Source organism: Sebastes umbrosus, chromosome 19 (assembly GCF_015220745.1).
Source record: "Sebastes umbrosus isolate fSebUmb1 chromosome 19, fSebUmb1.pri, whole genome shotgun sequence".
Classification (NCBI taxonomy): Eukaryota; Metazoa; Chordata; class Actinopteri; order Perciformes; family Sebastidae; genus Sebastes; species Sebastes umbrosus.
In genome coordinates, this window is record NC_051287.1 from 3,453,449 (window position 1) to 3,476,199 (window position 22,751).

The window sequence follows — 22,751 nt, forward strand, 5'->3', positions numbered from 1 at the left end:
AGCCAGATGTGTTTGCATCCAAGTCAGTAAATGATCCGATAGTTTCAAGTTTATTGATGTTAAAAACAGGCTGTTTGTCCATGTCAAACTTTATCCTCTGGTTGCAGGAGGACGCAGAGCAGCCTGCTGTGGTTGCAGCCGAGTTGCAGCATCAGCTGCTGTTCTCCTCCTCCTCCTCCTCAACACAGTAACTTATTACTCCTAATCCCCCCAGACTGTCACCAAATCAGCTGCATGAAACAAGAATCTCATTTGTTAAACTGGGGCTTGTGCAGATGGAAGATCGATTGTTTTTCTCCTCAGAAATCTCTAATTGAGTGAATACAGACTGCAAAGGCGGATCACAGGAAAAGGGAGAGGAAAAAAATCACCCAGGCCTTGTGGTGGTGTTGGAGAGCCTGTACTGTAACCAAAAAGGCCACAGGTTCGAGCCCCAAATGGTATGAACTGTGAGTCCATCAGCAACAAACACACACTGTTAAGATAAATAAATAAAATAAATAACAGTAAAGAACTGGCAGCAGGGTTGCCTTTATGTTACTGTAAAATTAACATTATTATACTGTCGCTGAAATTTACAGCTTTGTACTGTTAATGAAAAATACAGTTTTAAACTTTATTAATTTCACAGTATTTTACAGTTAATTTACTGTTTAAACACATCCATTATATAGCTGCTTTTTTCACCTTTCTTTTACATTATCTTACTGATTTGTTTTAATGCACTATTTATTTTTTACATACATTTTAATAAACATTATTTTTTTAGGAATATAGGAAGACATAGGAATAGTCACACTAAATACAATTAAAGGCACTTGTTAGGAAAAAGGCTATAATAGACTTGTTGACACTTTTCCCAAAATGTGTGTCTATAGCTGAGCACAGAATGTAAACCAGAACAACATGTGAGTGAAGAACAATAAAGCTAATTCACTGATTTACAATCATGTACAATGTAGAAGCCTCACATGAGCAGATCAGGTCCCAGAATTAAAAAAAAAATACTGCATGAAACTGTTACTGATGATACTTTAGACAGTTGATCAGCAGTAAAGTGATGTTTTTAGCAATAACAGGTTAATACTGTTGAAATCCTGCTGTAAATTAACAGCAATACATACATACATGGATGTGAAGGTAAAAAGCCATCCTTTATATACACCATCACAGCATCAGAGCTGCAGCAGCATCACACTTTTCTGTGTTTTTTTTTTTCTGTTTTTATTAAAAGTCACTCCTCATCTCCACAACGCGTGAAAATGTCTACTTTCCGCTCAGATGCACCACATTAACTTGCAGGGGGCGAATTTGTTTGTCTATTTTTATTTATGTCATGGATAAGATTGATGCGAGCATGTTAGTGGAGAGATGTAGCTAACTGTGCTGTGCTCCTTGTTTACCCTAATTATACAGCCTTATCAAGTCAGCAAAACCAAGACCTTCAACACACACACACACACACTCTCTCACACACACACTCACACACACACACACACACACACACACACACACACACACACACACACACACACACACACACACACACACACACACACAATCTATTGACACTATTAAGTGAAAAGATGCCTTTGAATTAGAACTAAATACATTACATCTAATAGGAATAACAACTTCCAGGGAGAGTGATTTATCAAACAGCAAATTGGGTCATAAAAAACAATAATAATAATAACTTGTGTTTAAGTCTCCAATGCATTTAATAAATTGTCCAAATAAAGCATGAAATCTTGCAAGATTCAATCTAAATAAATTGTAGCAGCAATCACAAATTTATTTGGGGAAAAAAACAATAATTCACCATGAAAAAAATGCTTATAAATATTAAACGAAATGTTAGAAAAAAATATCAGAAAATATTTATTTTTGGTATTTTTTTTGGCCCTTCCACAGAACAAATATCTCCAGCTTCTTCCTGACATAAAACCCCCCAGAAAAAACAATAATAATAATAATAACTTGTGTTTAAGCCTCCAATGCATTGAATAAATTGTTGTTTTATTTTCCAAATAAAGCATGAAATCTTGCAATCTAAATAAATTGTAGCAGCAATCACAAATGTATTTATGTAGGGGAAGAAAAACTATATTTCACCATGAAAAAATGCTTATAAATATTAAACCCCAAAAACAATACCAATAACTTGTGTTTAAGTCTCCAATGCATTGAATAAATTGTTCAAATAAAGCATGACATCTTGCAATTTAAATAAATTGTAGCAGCAATCACAAACGTATTTATTTGAGGGAAAAAAACAACAATAATTCACCATGAAAAAAATGCTTATAAATATAAAACCCCAAAAACAATAATAATAGCTTGTTTTAAGTCTCCAATGCATTTAATAAATTGTCCAAATAAAGCATGAAATCTTGCAAGATTCAATCTAAATAAATTGTAGCAGCAATCACAAATTTATATGAGGAAAAAAAACAATAATTCACCATGAAAAAAATACTTATAAATATTAAACGAAAATTTAAAATTTTAAAAAATATCAGAAAAGATAATATTTATTTTGGGTGTTTTTTTCAGCCCTTCCACAGAACAAATATCTCCCTCTTCCTCCTGACATCTCTTCTCTCTGTCTGGTTGTTTTGGGTTAAATATGACCTGCTGTCACGAGAGGAGTCATTCACTTTTTGTTTGTGCAGCTATAAAAGCACTGAGCTATTGAAAAGTCGTAAAATGAAGCGCGCAGTCCATCATGTGATGATTTTAAATGATCCGTATAAGCGCACCAAGAAAAAAAGCTGTGCGTAATCTGTGCGTAATTATTAAATGCGAACAGCAATAATGTCTTAATAATTCTATAAAATAAATAACATATGCTGGGCTATATCCAAAAAAACAAAATATTAAATATTTTGAATTAAAGACGCGTATTTCCATTGAAGTCCAGCTTCTAAAAAGAATTAGAGCCTCGATGAGAAAATATCTCCAACATCTTCTTCTTTTTCCTCCTTGGAATAAAAGACGCGTCCACATCCAGGATGCATCCGAAAGAGACTCGACTCCTCTCCATCCATCCATGCATCCATCCATCCATCCATCCATGCATCCATCCCAGTCTGCATGCTGTTGGTGCCACCAGATTGCAGACAAATAAAAGATGAGCAGAAGCGATTGAAGCCTGGATGGATGGATGAAGAAAAGAAAAGAAGCCAAACGAGCCTGCAGGTTTCACGCTCGGACGCCTCCTTTGTGCCACTTTTTTTTTCCAAGCACATAATAAATAAAACCTGCTCCTCTCTTTCACAAAACGACCAGACATCTGTCTAAAGCATGTCTGATTTTTGGTGTGCATAAAAAAAAGGACCCTTTAGTTGTGCTAATTGAGTCTAATGGTGGTGGTGGTGGTTTATTCAGGGACAAAATGAGCTCCTTCTTTTTTTTTCTTGTCTCTCTTTGAGAATAAATAATTTAGACAGATTATAAAAAAAATCAGGAATAAAGAGTTTACAATCTCCACGTGTTGTAAACATGATTAGGTGTTTGCCCATCTATCTATTCAGGTGTATTAACTGTGTCCCTTTATCATCCACAGCATCATGTTGAACTCCCCTCCATTAATTTGCTCACACATCATTTATACCAAGTCCCTCCCTTTCTTTGACAGTCAGGCCTAAATACTAGTAAATTACCTCTAATTTATACTCTGATATTTGCAATAAAAGGCGTATAGATTCACCATTAATTACATAAAAAGCCTAATGGCCTTGAAAATGAGCCTGGTGGTTAGAATTATATAAAGTTTGTTGTTTTGGCTGACTGGGAAATCAGAGGATATTAGAAGAGGTTCACTTGGTCTCCAAGAGGCATTTAAAGAGGTCGACAATATCATCATGGAGACTTAAAAATAAAAAAGAATAATGATAATAAATGCAGTTTCATATTCTCAAGTTCATATTTGTTTATTTGTTTTACACAATTTAAGACTATACAACATAACAAAAAAATAAATGAATAATATACAGTGCAGGAAGATGCAAAAAAAACAACAACAAAAAAACAAACACTGGGTTTATCTGAAGATTAATTTAAAGAAATAATATATTACATAAGAAATAATATATTACATAAGAAATAATATATTACATAAAGGAATAATATATATTCAAGGTGTTATATTAGCCAGTATGGGATGTGTTAATGCAGCCTCCTCATATGAATAACTCCTGTTCGTGTACTATAAAAACAGAACAGCATGCACAATTAAACAAATATTGTGGTGATCCAACATTTCTTGAAATGGGTCGAAGCTTTCACACAGATATTAAATCAGGTTATTTTATTGGATGTAATTTGGAGGAGAAATCAAAGCCAATTACAGGAATGAGGAGGAATGAAGTTGTGGGATGTGAGAGGATGGAGGAGGATGGAGGAGGATGGAGGAGGAAGAGGGTGGAGGAGGAGGATGAGGAGGAGGAGGAGGAGGAGAAGGATGGAGGAGGGTGGATGTGAGAGGATGGAGGAGGAGGAGGAGGGAGGAGGAGGGTGGATGTGAGAGGATGGAGGAGCAGGATGGAGGGTGGAGGAGGTTGGAGGATGGAGGATGAGGAGGGTGGTTATGAGATGATGGAGGAGGAGGAGGGAAGAGGAGGAGGATGGAGGAGGAGGAGGAAGATGGAGGATGAGGAGGGTGGATGTGAGAGGATGGAGGAGGAAGATGGAGGGTGGATGTGAGAGGATGGAGGAGGAGGAGGAGGAGGAAAAGGAGGATGGAGGATGGATGGAGGAGGTGGTGGAGGAGGAGGAGGAGGAAAAGGAGGATGGAGGATGAGGAGGGTGGATGTGAGAGGATGGAGGAGGAGGAAGGTGGAGGAGGAGGAGTGGAGGAGGAGGAGAGTGGAGGAAGGTGGAGGAGGATGGTGGTGGAGGAGGGTGGATGTGAGAGGATGGAGGAGGAAGATGGAGGGTGGATGTGAGAGGATGGAGGAGGAGGAGGAGGAGGAGGACGAGGAAAAGGAGGATGGAGGATGGATGGAGGAGGTGGTGGAGGAGGAGGAGGAGGAAAAGGAGGATGGAGGATGAGGAGGGTGGATGTGAGAGGATGGAGGAGGAGGAAGGTAGAGGAGGAGGAGTGGAGGAGGAGGAGAGTGGAGGAAGGTGGAGGAGGAGGTGGAGGTGGTGGTATGGTGCTGGAGGTCTGCAGCTGACATAGCTCAGGCTTCAGCTGTGATTGGTCCTCGTTTGGAGAAGCTCATGGGTTCATTCCGTTGTTAAGCGCCTCCCCATTTCTCTAAACTACATTATAATGCAACGAACCTCCCTTTTAACCACAAACCGAATTTGCTTTCATTTAGGCTATATATATTTCTTAAATAGGTTAAAGTCATAGAGATTTTTTTTTGCCCTGGAGCGGTGCGCAATGCTCTCTCATGCCGACCTCCTGGATGCTCGCCTCGGTGAGTTATCATCACCAAACTCCGGTCTTCAACTCTACTGTAAGCTGGAGGCACTTCTAATCTTCAAATCAAGCTCTGAAAATTGTCAATTTGCTTCTTATATTATCTTAATGTGACTGAAGTGAACTAAACTCGCTTAATTCATTGGAAAAGTAATTATTATTATTATTATATTACTGCGTAATTTGATTTAACAATTTCCTAAGATATCGCTGTGATCGAATTGAATTAAGAGTATTTAAGGAGCAGATTGTAATGTGCATGCTGTAGTTGTCTCTCTGCACTCATTGCTGTTTTTATTTCTGCATCTTTTGCATCGTTTTAAATTTCTACATGGTTTATAATGCATGTGCATCATTTTTATACTGCAGCTAAAATATAATGCTTCTGTAAAGTGTTTGACTAACATGTTCTTTTTCCCCTCCTATAGCTGAAAGTGTTTACTGTTGAAATGTGACTAAACAATTGCTGTTAATTTACAGCAGGATTTCAACAGTATTAATGCAGTTTCATGCAGTATTTATTTAATTCTGGGACCTGATCTGCACATGTGAGGCTTGTACATTGTACAACCTAAATAGTGCATTAAAACAAATCAGTAAGATAATGTAAAAGAAAGGTGAAAAACAGCTATTAAATGTATCTTTAAACAGTAAATTAACTGTAAAATACTGTGAAATTAATAAAGTTCAAACTGTATTTTTCATTAACAGTACAAAGCTATAAATTTCAGCGACAGTATAATAATGTTAATTTTACGGTAACATAAAGGCAACCCTGCTGCCAGTTCTTTACTTTCTAGATGGTTTTAATGCATGTGCATCATTTTCTGCAGCAGCTAAAATAATAATGCTTGAAAATGAAAATGATGCACATGCATTAAAACCATCTAGAAATTTAAAACACAGATTAAGACAGCAATGAGTGCACAGAGACAACTACAGCATGCACATTACAATCTGCTCCGCAGCATCCTTCATCCCTGCACAGACAAACCACAGCTTGTGCACTCATTGCTGTCTTAATTTCTGCATCTGTGTTTTACATTTCTAGAGTGTTTTAATGCATGTGCATCATTTTCTACAGCAGCTAAAATATAATGCTTCTGTAAAGTGTTTGCTGGTGTTGACTAACATGTTTTTTCCCCCTCCTGTAGCTGAGAGAACATGTTAATCAACACCAGCAAACACTTTACAGAAGCATTATATTTTAGCTGCAGTAGAAAATGATGCACATGCATTAAAACCATGTAGAAATTTAAAACACAGATGCAGAAAATAAGTGGTTTGTCTGTGCAGGGATGAAGGATGCCGTGCAGATTGTAATGTGCATGCTGTAGTGGTCTATGTGCACTCATTGCTATCTTAATTTCTTTATCTGTGTTTTAAATTTCTAGATGGTTTTAATGCATGTGCATCATTTTCTACTGCAGCTAAAATATAATGCTTCTAATGTTTTTTTCCTCCTATAGCCGAAAGTGTTTACTGTTGAAATGTGACCATGCATGTGGTTTGTCTGTGCATACAGGGATGAAGGATGCTGCAGAGCTTCTGGGTCACAGAGAGGCTCTGAAATGCAGGCTCGGAGGAGGAGGACCTGATCCAGGACTCTCTGGAGAGCTCGGAGGTCCGGACGGAGTGGAAGGCTCCACGATGCTCCCCGGTGATGAGATCAGCAGCGGTGGAGGATCCAACACCGTGCAGGTCAACAGCAAAGAGCAGCAGGAGAAGCAGCAGAACAACAACCCAAACAACCAGTCTGCAGGAGGAGGAGGCCAGCAGAGCCAGAGTCAGAGTCAGAGTCAGAAACAGAAGCGACACCGGACCCGGTTCACTCCTGCGCAGCTCAACGAGCTGGAGAGGAGCTTCGCCAAGACGCACTACCCAGATATCTTCATGCGAGAGGAACTGGCTCTGAGGATCGGACTGACGGAGAGCAGAGTGCAGGTAGGACGCATGCTTTTCATCTGTTTGCATCTTCATTTTTAGATGCATGAGACAAAAACCACAGAGAATCATGCATTGTTTGACATTTGACATGTTATTTAAGATGCATATATCTACATCAAATATGAGCTATAGAACTATAAAATAAATACTCAAAATAAAAACCTGCTAATAACCACGATACTGTAATAAATATACAAATTAAAAAGAGTGAGAAAAATAGTTAAAAAATGTATTATTTTGCAGCAAAATAAAACCAAAAACATAAAAAAAAATCCTAAATCAGTGTTTTTCTGCAGCAGATTTATTGATGCACAGACACAAAACCCCAGAGACTCATGCACCGTTTGACATTTACATGTTATTTTTTTTTTTTTGCTCAGTCTTTTTAATGGTACTCTAAAAATAAAAATAAAAATAAAAATAAAAATAAAATAAGGAATAAAAAAAAGGAAAGGACCAAAATAAACAGAAAAATAAGTAAATCTAATATTATAATAATAATAATAAAAAAAATGACATGTTATTTAAGATGGAGATATCTAAAGCAGCATCAAATATATGAGCTATAGAACAGAATAAATCCGCGTAAAAAGTCCATTAAAAAAAAATAAAAACCTGCTAATAACCACGATACTGTAATAAATATACAAATTAAATCCCTCCTAGCAGCAACCTTTTATTCCTTATTTTGTGTCTGAAAAAAATCAATTTATTGTGTTAAATTATTGGAAATTTGTACATTTATTTATTTATTTATTACAGACGGAGTCCAGGGTGCAGGTAGGACGCCTGCTTTTAATCTTTTTGCATCTTCATTTTTAGATGCACAGACACAAAACCACAGAGACTCATGCACCGTTTGACATTTACATGTTATTTATGATGGATATATCTACATCAAATAAAAATAAAAACCTGCTAATAACCACGGTACTGTAATACATATACAAATTAAATCCCTCCTAATTGATACGAATCTTTACAGACAACATTATTTGATCAATATACAGAAATTTTACACGATTATCCAACATTTATTCCTCAAGCTGCTCCCTTGTTAAAGTTTTTGAATTTAACACTTCATGAAATTGTAGTTTGCACATTAATATATTAAATAGACTCTAAAACTCAGATTTACAGATTAAGAAACGTATATGTTATTTAAAGCATTGAATTAATGGCCATATATTCCGGAAAAAAATGGACTTATTGTGTTCAATTATTGAGCATTTATACATTTATTTAAAAGCACCCCCAACAATGATTCATTTCTCATCAATAATCAAAGTAAAACTGCTTTAGCAAAATTTATTTTTTCATGCATGTAGAATTAAATGTGCTGATTTCAGCCGTCGGCGTTGAGGTTTTAAAAGGATATTACTCGATAAACTAAAATATTTTTTAAAATGTTAAATAGGCTAAAATTACATCTAATGCTGGTTTAATATAAGCTATTTAAGTTAAGCACAAATAAACAACACAAAACAAATAATATAATATACTGATATTTAAAACACAACTATTAAAATATGAAATACACATTTTTATTATATCCCAGAATTTTACTCTCCATCTCACAATTTACTTTATATTTAAAAAAAAGAAAAAAACATAAAAAAGCTGAAAGAAAAAAAATATTGTGTTTGTTTATTATATGAGGTCATGCTATTTTTAATAGAATCTTTAATAAATGAACCAACAACCTATAAAGTAAAGCATTCAACACACAGGCGTTTTGGTGTGTGTGTGTGTGTTGTGCATGCTGAGTGCCTTGCCAAAGAGCAGTGATTGTGTCTGGATTTGAGATTCAAACCTGCAACCCTGTGGATTACACACGTGCTTCATGCATACACACCATGCACATGACAGCAGTTATTACCGCCTGATATCCGCTCGTTATGAGGTAATTTAGTTGCAACGAATCGTCTCATTTTGCTAGATTTATGACTTAAAATAATAATAATAAATCATCGTATTTTTCTGTATATTTTTATTTTATTTTATTTAGCTAAATATGTCGTTGCAACCATTTGTTTTGTAGTTTTTTTGCTATTTCTTGTGACTTTAACCTCTAAATTCTGCTTGATTCAGAATTGGCCCACATTTTGTGTCCATCTCGTGTAATTAACCTACAGGGAACCAAATGATGATTGCATCTTTTCGTTTTTGACTGTGTATTTTATTTTATTTAGGCTAAATAAATGCATTGTTGCAGCATTTTGTTTTGCAGATTTTTTTTTTGTTATTTCTGGTGAATATAACCTCTAAATTCTGCTTGATTCAGAATTGGCTCACATTTTGTGTCCATCTCGTGTAATTAACCTACAGGGAACTAAATGATGATTGCATCTTTATTATAATCGTCTTCAGATTAAAAACTCTGCACAACCTTTTAACAGACCTGAATCTACTATGAAAGCTTGACTAAATTCTGTGTATTTTATAAGCTGGATTTCTGCACAAATACTCCATAAAAATATATCAGCCATAGTAGGAATATTATGGCACCATCGCCTTATTAACTACAGCAATGTGCAAATGCACTGTGGGCACTCACATGTGAAATAATAGCCTAATAATCATTATTATTATTGCATGGATCAATTTATTATTATTGCATGGATCAATTCAGTTTTCTATATCTCCATAAAATAAGAATTAGTGAAATGATGCTCATCTGCTGAGATAAAGAAGCAGGTCCAGATTCATCCTGTCACTGCTGCTCTGTGCGTCTTAATGCTGATGGTGCACTCTGTCTCTTTTTTTTTAAGCAGAATGAGAAATTGCATTTTCTTTCCTCTGAAGTGTAATGCATTTCAGGCCGGATTTCACGGCTGGCTACACGAGAGGAGAAAGAGAGAGTGAGATTGTGTCGTTCTTATTACTGCGCCTCCACTTTCTCAAGCAAATCTTCACATTAATCATAGACGATCAAAACCTGCAGAAGCTCAAGGACTCCCAGAATAAAACAACTCAGTTTGTCACAGCAGTAACATTATCTTTATTATCTGAGTGCATGTGTGCGGTTTTTAATGGCTCCATCCCAAAGCAGAGAGTCAAATAATGTTGTATTTTGCAGCAAAATAAAACCAAAAAAATAAATTTTGCATCTCTGAAAAGTCGAGATAATTATGCATACAAATATAAATGAAAAAATAAATGTTATTATTATTTATTATTTATTTATTTTATTGAGACAAAGTGAGAAAAATAGTTCCTTAATTTCTAAAATGTTGTATTTTGCAGCAAAATAAAACCAAAAATATAAATTTTGCATGTCTGAAAAGTCGAGATAATTACACGTAAAATATTAATGGAAATGTTATTATTATTTATCATTTATTTATGTTATTAAAAATGTTATATTTTGCACCAAAGTTAAAACCAAAAACATACATTTTGCATGTCTGAAAAGTCTACATAATTACGCATAAAAATATGAATGGAAAAATAAATGTTATTATTATTTATTATTTATTTATTTTATTGAGACAAAGTGAGAAAAATAGTTCCTTAATTTCTAAAATGTTGCACTATTTGTTTACTGAGATGTAACCAGCTGGTATACCAGAGGTTGAACGTTTCTTGAACGTTTTTCAGTCTTAGTCAAGAATTGAGATAGAGAGAATGATAATCAAAATGCATTTACCCACATTTTATTAATTTATTTGTATTAATTGGAAACATTTACGCACAAATCTGACCAAAATGGATGGCACATTGTTAAAAGCTGATAAGATCCTGAAAAAAGCCCTATAAATCAGTGTTTTTCTGCAGCAGATTTATTGTTGGTGGTTCACATCATCGTGATGATCACAGACTGATGTCACAACCTTTTTTATGTGAGCTCACAGCTCTGATAACATGACCTGTCGATGCAACATCCGCTCCTCCTAACAGCCTGGACACACATCCAACGTCAGCAGTGCGTCTCAGCTGCGTCTCACAGCAGCAACAGACAGTGAAAGTGATCTAGTGACTGTATATTAACATCATATCAGCTACATTAATAAAGTTTACATGTCTAGACATCTGTAGAATATGTCACAGACAGTGAAGGTGATCTAGTGACTGTATATTGACATCATACCAGCAAGACTTTACTACAGTTTCCATGTCTATCTGTAGAATATGTTACGTAGATGTAAAAAAGTAAAGACTTATTTTTAAATCAACACTTCCTGCTTTCATTTCGAAATAAAAGCCCTCAAGCGTTTTTTTTTCTGTGGACAGAATTCCTTCATTTGTTAACACCAGGCTTTTATTCTGAAATATGTGCCGGACAGTGTTGTAGAACATGCAGTGACTTGGAAAGCTCCATGAATTGATAAAGTATGGGGTTTAAATCAACACTTCCTGCTTTCATTTCAATATAAAAGCCCTCAAGCGTTTTTTTTTTCTGTGGACCGAATTCCTTCATTTGTTAACATGAGGCTTTTATTCTGAAATATGTGCCGGACAGTGTTGTAGAACATGCAGTGACTTGGAGAGCTCCATGAATGAATATAGAATGGAGTTTTAATTGTGGATTATTACTATTATTTATAAATTACCACACATTTCTTAAATGGATGGCACAGAATAATCCAAATAAATTGTACCCACATGTTATTCATTTATTTGTATTAATTGGAGACATTTATGCACAAATCTGACCAAAATGGATGGCACATTTTTAAAAGCTGATAAGATCCTGAAAAAAAGCCTTATAAATCAGTGTTTTTCTGCAGCAGATTTATTGTTGGTGGTTCACATCATCATGATGATCACAGACTGATGTCACAACCTTTTTATTATTGGAAAAATAAATGTTATTATTATTTATTATTTATTTATTTTATTGAGACAAAGTGAGAAAAATAGTTCCTTAATTTCTAAAATGTCACTATTTGTTTACTTAGATGTAACCAGCTGTTATACCAGAGGTTGAACATTTCTTGGACATTTTTCAAGTCTTAGCCAAGAATTGAGATAGAGAGAATAATCAAAAGGCACAACCAAACCTGCAGAGGCTCAAGGACTCCCAGAATAAAAAAAGTCTGTTTGTCACAGCAGTAACATTATCTTTATTATCTGAGTGCATGGGTTTTAATGGCTCCATCCCAAAGCAGTAGAAATAATTTGGGGTCAAATTAGGTTATTAAAAATGTTGTATTTTGCTCCAAAATAAAACCAAAAACATAATTGCTGCATCTCTAAAAACTCTAGATATTTACGCATAATAATATTAATGACAAAATACAGATTTATTGAAGCAAAATGAGAAAAATAGTTCCCTAATTTCTAAAATGTTGCCACTATTTGGCATGCAAAATAATTCCCATCATCATGATGATCACAGACTGATGTTACAACCTTTTTTATATGCATTCACATCTCTGACAACATGCCCTGTCCATGCACATCCTCCTATAACCCATCATCTCTCGTCTGTCTGCAGGTTTGGTTCCAGAACCGACGCGCCAAGTGGAAGAAGCGCAAGAAGACCACCAATGTGTTCCGGTCTCCTGGGACTCTGCTGCCGACCCACCACGGCCTGTCTCAGTTCAACTCTGCAGCGGCTGCAGCAGCGGCCATGGGAGACAGTCTGTGCTCCTTCCACGCCAACGACACCCGCTGGGCCACTGCAGGGATGCCCGGAGTGTCTCAGCTGCAGCTGCCTCCGTCTCTGGGTCGCCAGCAGGCCATGGCTCAGTCTCTGTCTCAGTGCAGTCTCGGTGCAGGACCTCCACCCAACTCCATGGGTCTGTCTAACATGTCCAACGGCTCCGGGCTGCAGTCTCACCTCTACCAGCCCACTTTCCCCGGGATGGCCTCTCTTTCTGGTCCGACCAACGTGAGCCATCACTCCTCGCCTCAGCTCTGCAGCTCCCCGGACAGTGAGGTCTGGAGAGGGACAAGCATCGCGTCGCTGCGCCGCAAAGCGCTGGAGCACACAGTCTCCATGAGTTTCACCTAGTAACCACAGAGAAGAGCTTTTCTTTCACATGCACAGAGAATCTTCTGCATTTAGTTCTTTACTCATCCAATGCATCCACACGTTGCACCAGGAGACATACAACCAGGATACTTGCAGAGCTCAGCTGGCATTTTTTTCCTCCCAAATCATGCACTGTTAAGAATGTCCCAGTAAAATAACAGTAAAGAACTGGCAGCAGGGTTGCTCTTTACGTTACTGTAGAATTAACATTATTATACTGTCGCTGAAATGTACAGCTTTGTTCTGTTAATGAAAAATACAGTTTGAACTTTATTAATTTCACAGTATTTTTCACAGTATCTTACTGATTTGTTTTAATGCACTATTTATTATTTTATGATGCACATGCATTAAAACCAAATTTAAAACACAGATGCAGAAATGAAGACAGCAATGAGTGCAGAGAGACAACTACAGCATGCACATTACAATCTGCTCCTTAAATACTCTTAATTCAATTCCCTGCATAGACAAACCACAGCTGCACTGTTAAGAATTTCCCAGTAAAATAACAGTAAAGAACTGGCAGCAGGGTTGCCTTTAAGTTACTGTAAAATTAACATTATTGTACTGTTAATGAAAAATACAGTTTGAACTGTTTTTTTAAAATTAATTTCACAGTATTTTACAGAAGCAGTAGAAAATGATGCACATGCATTAAAACCATCTAGAAATTTAAAACACAGATGCAGAAATGAAGACAGCAATGAGTGCAGAGAGACAACTACAGCATGCACATTACAATCTGCTCCGCAGCATCCTTCATTCCTGCACAGACAAACCACAGCTGGTCACATTTAAACACTTTCAGCTATAGGAGGGGGGAAAATAACATGTTAGTCAACACCAGCAAACACTTTACAGAAGCATTAGTTTAGCTGTAGTTGTCTCTGTGCACACATTGCTGTCTTAAATGCAGTAGAAAAATGATGCACATGCATTGAAACCATCTAGAAATTTAAAACACAGATGCAGAAATGAAGACAGCAATGAATGCACAGAGACAACTACAGCATGCACTGTTAAGAATTTCCCAGTAAAATAACAGTAAAGAACTGGCAGCAAGGTTGCCTTTATGTAACTGTAAAATTAACATTATTATACTGTCGCTGAAATTTACAGCTTTTTACTGTTAATGAAAAATACAGTTTGAACTTTATTAATTTCACAGTATTTTACAGTTAATTTACTGTTTAAAGATACATTATATAGCTGTTTTTCACCTTTCTTTTAATGCACTATTTATTATTTTTTGATGCAAAAATTAAAACCATCTAGAAATTTAAAACACAGATGCAGAAATGAAGACAGCAATGGGTGCACAGAGACAACTACAGCATGCACATTACAATCTGCTCCTTAAATACTCTTAATTCAATTCCCTGCACAGACAACCACCGGCCTGCTGGCCTAAGCATAGGACTGGTTCTATTCGAAGCTATAACTTATTATTTCGCATGTAGCCTTTGGCAACTATTTATTTGTCTATTTAAATTAACTTATTTGCTCTGTATTTATTTATTTATTTATTTATTTGGCACACACAGCCCTGCAGGTCTTTATTGCTGCAGGGCTTTCAGTGACATTTGCTTGGTGACTGACTGGTTTTCTGAAGACAAATTCTGTGGATACTTTGAAATACAAAAAACTAGGTTGCAGATCCCTCACCTGCTGCACAGCATGCAACTCTGAGGGGCCAAAAGGGATGCACAGTGGACATGCAGACACAAGACACCTGGAGGTTTAAGAGGACATGAAAGATTCACCTGAAGAGAGAAGGATTTCAGGACAACATGGAAGAGGACTTGACTGCATGTGCTGTCCAAGGCAAAAAAACCCCAAGGGAAACACTATAAATTAAGACATGGAAACTGACTTAACTATAATCTGTTATATAGGATGTTTTGTGTAGCGGAAGCACTCTTGTTCCCATTTGGTCAGTTTGTGATAACTTATGTTTCCAAAATTCTGTCTCTGTGCTTATTATCAAAATTATGACTTTCTTAAATGTTTGAACCATTTTGTTTCATGGACATGTTTATATCAATTAAGTGTAAATGATCAAATAAAAATCATTTTCAATTATGTCACATCCTGAATCAACCCTCCTTTCTTGAAGTCCTGTAAAAAACATGTATCTCCAAAATTATCCACTTGACAGGAGCTAAGAGAAACAACCCTGCTTTCAGCTTTTTAAAATGTTTTTTAAATGCTTTATTAGCTTTAAAAGTACACAAATTTCCTGCACCCATAAAGGAACACGTAATCCTTTGGGTTTAATCTATGACATCATGTGTCAGACGAGTGACCTCATCAGTCAGTGATGACATGACGATGACCTCTACAGCAGAGACGGTGGAAATCCATTTCAAAGCTCAAAATAATCAGCATTAAACAAATAAAGTGACACTTTTGTAGTAAAATATATTTAGTTCTTTAGCGACGGGGCTTTGTGCAGAAATGCAAACATCTGGGCAGTTGTGAAAAGTAAATAAGTAGAGTATTAAGTGGCATATTGCATGCTATTTAATACTTCCCTTCACTACATTTCAGAAGGAAATACTGCATTTTTTCTCCACAATATTTATCTGATAGCTTCTACTTTGCAGATTTACATTTTAAACATATGAGTAGTTATAAAATATGCATTAAAGATTAAACAAAAGTAGTCAAAATTAGCTCCACAGCAACCAGCTACAACTTTAAAATGCTGCTTACATGTTAATGCATCCATAATGACGACCCAATAATATAATATACACGTAATATAGCACTCTGAAAGGGCTATTTTGCATTATGAGTAGGATACTTTAAGTCCATTTTGCTGATAACACTTCTGTACTTTCATCTCTAATTTTGAATGCATTACTTTTACTTGTAATGGAGTATTTTTACACAGTGGTACTGCTACTTTTGCTGAAGTAAGGAGTCTGGTTCCAGGGTGTGTTGGCTCCTAAAAGCAGTTTTGCAGTTTATAATCCAACCAATCACCTTGTAAAGGACCACACTTCCATACAGAACTAAGAAACTGATCATGCAATCATGCATTTCTTTTCTTTAGGTGGACAAAACTCTCTTAAAACAGCTGGAGTGTATCCATGTAAAAAAAACTGTGCATCATCAAGGAGCATCTCCACACAAAACACTCAATTCCCAATTAATTATTTAGGCGAGATCAGAGGTGTCAAACTCAATCTCAGTACGGACCAACCTGACAAATTAGCAGAGGACCCAAAGGTGTTATTCTTCATTTTATTATCTTTTAGCTGAAAACACAAAATAATAATCCCAAACCTGATTAATAGAAAACCTGAAACAAGATAATTTTAAATTCCTACTCCGTATAATCAGCTGCTTTCGAAGCCTTTATGTGACATGCAGCTATTAAATAATTAATCCCATGTTTGACAAAGATCTTGATGACATTTCCACAGTTTATATATTACTAATGAAACAATGACTTTGTTCATATAATAACTGAAGGTGCAGTCTAACAGGAAGGCTGTGGCTTCAACTGAAAGCTCTCTTGTTGTACAGAACTTACTCTTCACAGCGTTTTAGTCATTTCTCTTGTTAAATTCTTCTTTTTCAGGCTGCAGGATCCACAGGGTGCTACACACATATACGCCCCCACACATCTGCTCTAAATGCAAATCTTCCTCCTTATTTTTGATTTTCTATCAGGACGCAAATAAAGCCAGAGACATGGCTTACTGTAGGTCTCTGACGGATGCAAAACTGGTCAGTCAAACCATATTATCCTCTTTTCTAATTCTTTTGCTTCGTTGTTTTTCTGTTTCAGTTTTAATTTTTTTGCATTTCAGTCCGTCACCTTGACAGAAATCTGTCGCTGAGGTGCAGCAAAGACTTTGTGTTTTCTGTGTAGTGATGTCACTTGAGTCAGCATCGGTTGTGGCTGAAAGAAAAAAAAAAAAAAAACTGAATGAAACGTCACGTTTTGAAGACAAACAAAAAGGCTTCTTTAGGTCTAGGCAATAAAAATACAACTTCTTTAGGTTTAGACAATAAAACAGTTAGGTTTAGGCGATAAAACTACAACTTCTCTAGGTTTAGGAAACAAAAATACAACTTCTTTAGGTTTAGGCACCAGAACTACTTCCGCTTCTACTCCTGTCATAATTAATACGGTGGCTAGAGGTCGCTGTTGTGTTCTTTTCTACCTTCTTTTGGTGATCTACCATGTGAATAGACGATAAAACCAACTAGTGGGTGTAGTAGGCCCCTGCTGACCCATATCGATGGTGCTTTTAGCGACTGATAACGCCTATTTACTAGCCTGACAACAGTCTAATCGGCTGAAGAACCAACAACAAAAATGCATCAGAACTATGGGTTTAGTAAAAAAACATCATGTTTAAAATTAAGCGTTGACTTCTAGTTTCACACGGGACTGGAATGGCGGTCTCCTGGGCGAAAGTCCGGTGTTTGTTAACCCATCCACCACCCCGACATCCACATTACGCGGACTATCATTACAAATGTCTTAGTGATGCATCAAAAACACATATATAATCCACAACAAAATACCTCAAAACGTATTTCACGATGCAGTTTCGTTGTATGGCAACGTAATCTTTAGGAGACCGTACTGGTATGTGAGTTTAAAACAGTTAAACCAGAGTCATGCTCTTTAAAACTGTATTTCACAATAACAGCAAACCAGCTTTATGTGGCAAAGATATGTTTTTGTTTCTTATATTTTCTGTCTTGCTGATCATCTTGTGACCCCTCAGGTTTATCTTGTTACCCTGGAAGGGGTCTTGACCCCATGTTGGAAACCACTGGTGCTTGTTAACCTACAGTAATTGGCAAAAAATAAACTAATTTTAGAGCGCTGAAATAATTTAAATCCTTTAAAATGTACCATGTATGTGCATGGCATCCATGATGTCTGGATTATAACCACAAAGAAGAAGTGATCGGGGGTGGGGGGGGCGGGGAGGCACGGGGATAAAGATTTTTGTAGTCTAGCGACAGATGTGAAATAATATTACATAAATGTAATAATTTGTTTCACTATCACCCAGGTTAATTAGTTTGTGGAAATGGGTAACCTATTTCTCATTGGGTAATTTGTCACACACTGACGAGGTAGCCAATCAGTGACCCTGCTGTTGGTGGGATCATTTCTCCCAGAATGCTGTGCAGCGAGTGTGTCGCGGAAAATGTGAGAGCGAGCCAATGTTTACCTCCGATTTATCCCACACAAATAAATGAAATCAGTCAATAAACCATCCAAGGGTGAATATGGCTCTCTCTATCCCGGATTATGAATGAGAGCTCATTAATTTTCTTCTCTCTGTGTGTGTGTGTGTGTGTGAGAGACAATGTGTGTGTAGGTGTATAGGTGTGCATGCATGTGTGTGTGTGTGTGTGTGTGCATATAGTTATTGTGTTTATGTCCACATGTTTATATTTGTGTATGATAACGGAATATCTGAATGCAATTATTTGGCTTTATATTCATGAATAAGCATCAGGCTTATGTCTTAGAAATCAAAATAATTACTTGCAAACGTCCATTTTTTTGTGATAATCTCAATAAAATATCGATAATAGTTTGACATTTTGGGAAATACGCTTATTTGCTTTCTTGATAGAACAATATACAGAGAAAAAAATAGATAAAACATGTTAAATATGAGCTTTAGAGGTGCTGGTAGGCAAGTGTTGTTAGTTTTAGACAGAGTCAGGCTAGCAGTTTCCCCCCGTTTCCAGTCTTTATGCTAAGCTAAGCTAACTGGCTGCTAGATGTAGCTTTATAATCAGCATACAAACATGAGGATGGTATCAATCTTCTTATCTCTCGGCAAAAAAGCCATTAATCATATTTCCCAAAAATGTTGAACTATTGCTTTAAAGGATAGGTTCATGTTTTATTAAAGTCTGTCTCCAAACAATAGATCACGGGGGTTAAAATCCACACGTCCTCGTTCTGTGGAAAAAGGTTTAGCTGAAACAAAAATAGTCATATCAAGTGGGTATCAACCTTTTTTGTACAAAATTCCCTCTTTAAGTTGCCATTTTTACCCCGCAGCTTAGCAAGGAAACATTGTTGGGGAAATATAGTGTTTTTTTCTTACTAAAAAGACTCGAACTTTGAGAGACACCCACTTAATTTGGCTAATTTGAAGCCTCATAATTTAACTTTGGTTGAACTGAAAAATACATTTTGCACGAAACAAAGACCGGAGTTTGCAGCCCATCTCTTGTTTTGAGATGAAAAATGTGCTTCCTTTAAATAGCTAGTCATTTTATTATTTACATTATTGAATTTTACCATTATATTGTCCCTTTACCTTTATATATATAATATATTTATTACTTCTCATCATGCATATACATTTACTACATCCCTGTTTACATTCAGTTTAATCACTTTGCAATTACTGTACCACCAAAATATATTATTTTATTTTATATTTTATCTCTATATTTGAATTTTTGCACTATTTTATGTCTCAGATTCTCTTTTTTTACTTGCAGGATTTTCTTTTTATACATATTTAACGAGCATTGTTGAGATCTAAGATTTACATTGCCAACGACTGCTTCTCAATAAATGACATTAAAACCTGAAAATGTTGAGAAATTTGGTAAATACTATATACACTTACTTGCAGAGAGCTAGATGAGAAGTTTGATACCACCTTCATGTCTATATGTTAAATAGCTTATCTTAGCTTAGCATTAAGGGATCTCTTCAGGGCCAGTTTGGAGAGTAGTAAACTGTTTTAATGTGCATATGTGCATGTGAGCATTGTTTATATAGAGACTTAAACAAATGTGAACCTACCCTTTAAGTAACCGTTGTAACGCCAACATGATTGTCTGTCCTTAAATCAACCAGTGAGTAAAGGTAAATTGATCTCTGGGATCAGTTCAGGTCAGACATCCAATCATTTATTTATAGAGAACAAAATCCAATTCTTTGGGGTTTTTGTGCGTAGAGGAATGTTGGTGGTTTCACATCCAAATTCATGAGAAGTTTAATTTTATTTGACAGGCTGAGTCTAGGAGTGTCTTGGTGATTGTTATGCCAGATGGCGGCGAGAAAATTCCATTTGAAGGTTTTATTAATTTTCGTTAAAACGGAGAGCTTCAGCCGATGCTGTCTCTGCTCGCTCGCTGACGAGGCTGACTGACATCTCGCTGCTCCCTCCATTTGTCATTGTTTGAAAAGGTCTTAATTGTATTACATGCAAATGAAGAGATTTGATTTTTGCCCATTATCTATTCATAAGAGAAAATGAACAGAACATTAGTGGGTCACCAAATGAGGGAGGGAAGAGGGAGGAGGAGGAGGAGGAGGAGGGGTGAGAGACAGGCAGTGATGATCTGTTAGACGGAGAGGAAGATGATACCGAGGAAAAGAGAAGTGGCAGCTTTACATTACTGAGCTGTATGTCTTCTAACTTTTAAGGGTTGTACAAAAACAATCCTTCCCTCCTCATGTCTGAAACGTGTGTCTGCATGTGTGTGTGTGTGTAATAGGTCAAGGCTGATAATTAACCTGTGATGACTGAAACACAGCAATTACAGTCATTCTCATGTGACAAATCAAAGTGACAAGCTTGAATACACTCAGGTTTCCTCCCTGGTCATCTTCAGACCAACACCCTCTGGATTATAAGCCATATATATTATAATCAGGTCCACGTGCACTTTGCTTTAATTAGGTCTTATGGCACCATAGTGTTAGTATAAAGGCTTAAAGGATCAGTTTAAAAAAAAAAAAAAACATTTTCTGTGCACAGTTTTTATTGGAACGACTTTCTACTACAGAAATAGTCATTATGAAAACATCAGATTTGGGGATTATCTAGAAAAACTGGGACAATGATTCTGGAAAGAGATGATTTTAAAATGTAATTTTTGCACCACAAAAAAAACGTCTCAGAGATGAGATGTTTCAAAACCTGCAAATAAAGTCTGTAAAACCTAATTGCATGGCTAAATACCATTAAAGGTGAGAAGTGAGAAATATATTTTGGTTATTTGGGTGACGGATCCTTTAAAGGTTATATAGGTTCAGATTTTTTTCAAGTAGGCCTGAGTATGCTTGAAACAAAGTGCTTGTCAGAACAGCGTCTTTCCAACATCAGGATCAGGAATTAGGAGGCCGCGTAAGAAAGATTTTCACTTCATTTCCGAAACCAACAATCCAACAAGCACGTCCACTTTTCCCCAGAATGTGTTTCCTTGATGCAAAGAGGAAACTGAAAAGGCTGTAACTGTGGAATATACCAACGCGTTCTCAATCACAACTCGTCTTGGCATCACGTTTTGGTCGTAATAAACACGTGCTTCATGTTGTGAATTCAACAAAAACAGTTACTTAGGTTCAGGCAACAAAACCACTATAGTTAGGTTTAGGAAAAAACAACATGGTTGGGCTTAAAACTACTACTACTAAGCCTGGTGCGTCACATAACAACGCTAAAGGGTGCCTTGTATTGAACATTTTGACCTACTCTTTAATATAAAGGATAAAGCTGGTTGTAACTGTCTCAGAGGCATGTTTCATTGAGATGTTTATTTAATAAATTCATGATTATTTCTCATTAAAATGATGAAGAATGTAATAAATAAGATGTTGAAAAGGAAACACTGGTTAAAAGATGTATCACCTTAAAATAACATTTGGTTAAAATGTAGTGCTCTTTATGTTTAGTCTTTATTTGATGTAGAGTATAACAGGTCACATGACATGTCACATAGTAGAGGGCACAACTGTTGCATTATGGGTAAGAACCAACATGGCTGCAGATGGCCTCAAAATAACCTTATTCTGCGGTAATTGTTTCATTTTGTTTTATATATGTTTATAATGCTTGTTTATGTGCCTTTACATGAACAATGCAACTACAATATGAAGTAATTTTATTTAATTTCGTCACTTTTCTATTGTGTTAACATGTTTGAGCCTGTTTACCAACAGACTCTATCTTTAGAGACTTTAAAATAACTTAGAGATGTATATTTGAAACCTTAATGTCTTTTATTTTCTTGTGGTTTTCATGGTGTTTGCTGAAGAATAGAAAGAGGAAGATCAAATAAAACTTCAAAAGTAGGGCTGTCAATCGATTAAAATATTTAATCGCATGATTGTCCATAGTTAATTGTGATTAATTGCAATTTAATCTTACCTTATTTGTAGATTCCTAAGGTTTTCTAGTTTCATCTGATGCCGGTATCTTCACTCTAGCTTTAAAACTGAGCCTGAATCAACCAAAACATTGCAAGTTGCATTAATGTGTAAACATAAAAAACATATTTTGCATACTATAAAAGTCATATTTTTGTAAAGAATCATGATAGATGGATGAATCCTGTTGTATATGATTAGCTGTGGACTTGTGACGCAGCTAT

The 22,751-nt window shown here is 36.1% G+C and overlaps 1 protein-coding gene across 4 annotated transcripts; it reads left to right on the plus strand.

Annotated features, from left to right (window-relative positions):
* The first annotated feature begins 5,123 nt into the window (after positions 1 to 5,123).
* On the plus strand, positions 5,124 to 14,502 carry otpa (orthopedia homeobox a). Of its 4 annotated transcripts, none has more exons than XM_037751897.1 (4): positions 5,124 to 5,468; positions 6,957 to 7,375; positions 8,141 to 8,158; positions 12,819 to 14,502. In XM_037751897.1, the coding sequence occupies exons 1-4, from the start codon at positions 5,393 to 5,395 to the stop codon at positions 13,335 to 13,337; spliced, it is 1,032 nt and encodes a 343-aa protein (XP_037607825.1). In that variant the 5' UTR covers positions 5,124 to 5,392; the 3' UTR covers positions 13,338 to 14,502. The 4 variants fall into 4 exon arrangements, with proteins under 4 accessions (XP_037607825.1, XP_037607827.1, XP_037607826.1 ...); XM_037751899.1 differs by having other exon boundaries at positions 5,126 to 5,429; XM_037751898.1 differs by lacking the exon at positions 8,141 to 8,158 and having other exon boundaries at positions 5,129 to 5,468.
* Positions 14,503 to 22,751: the final 8,249 nt, after the last annotated feature.

Bases quoted from the DNA above. Each gene is read 5' to 3' on its own strand.
- otpa (XM_037751897.1), top strand. From the start codon at position 5,393: ATGCTCTCTCATGCCGACCTCCTGGATGCTCGCCTCGGTGAGTTATCA. The intron at 5,469-6,956 runs GTAAGCTGGAGG...CTGTGCATACAG, and splicing joins CTCCGGTCTTCAACTCTACT to GGATGAAGGATGCTGCAGAG.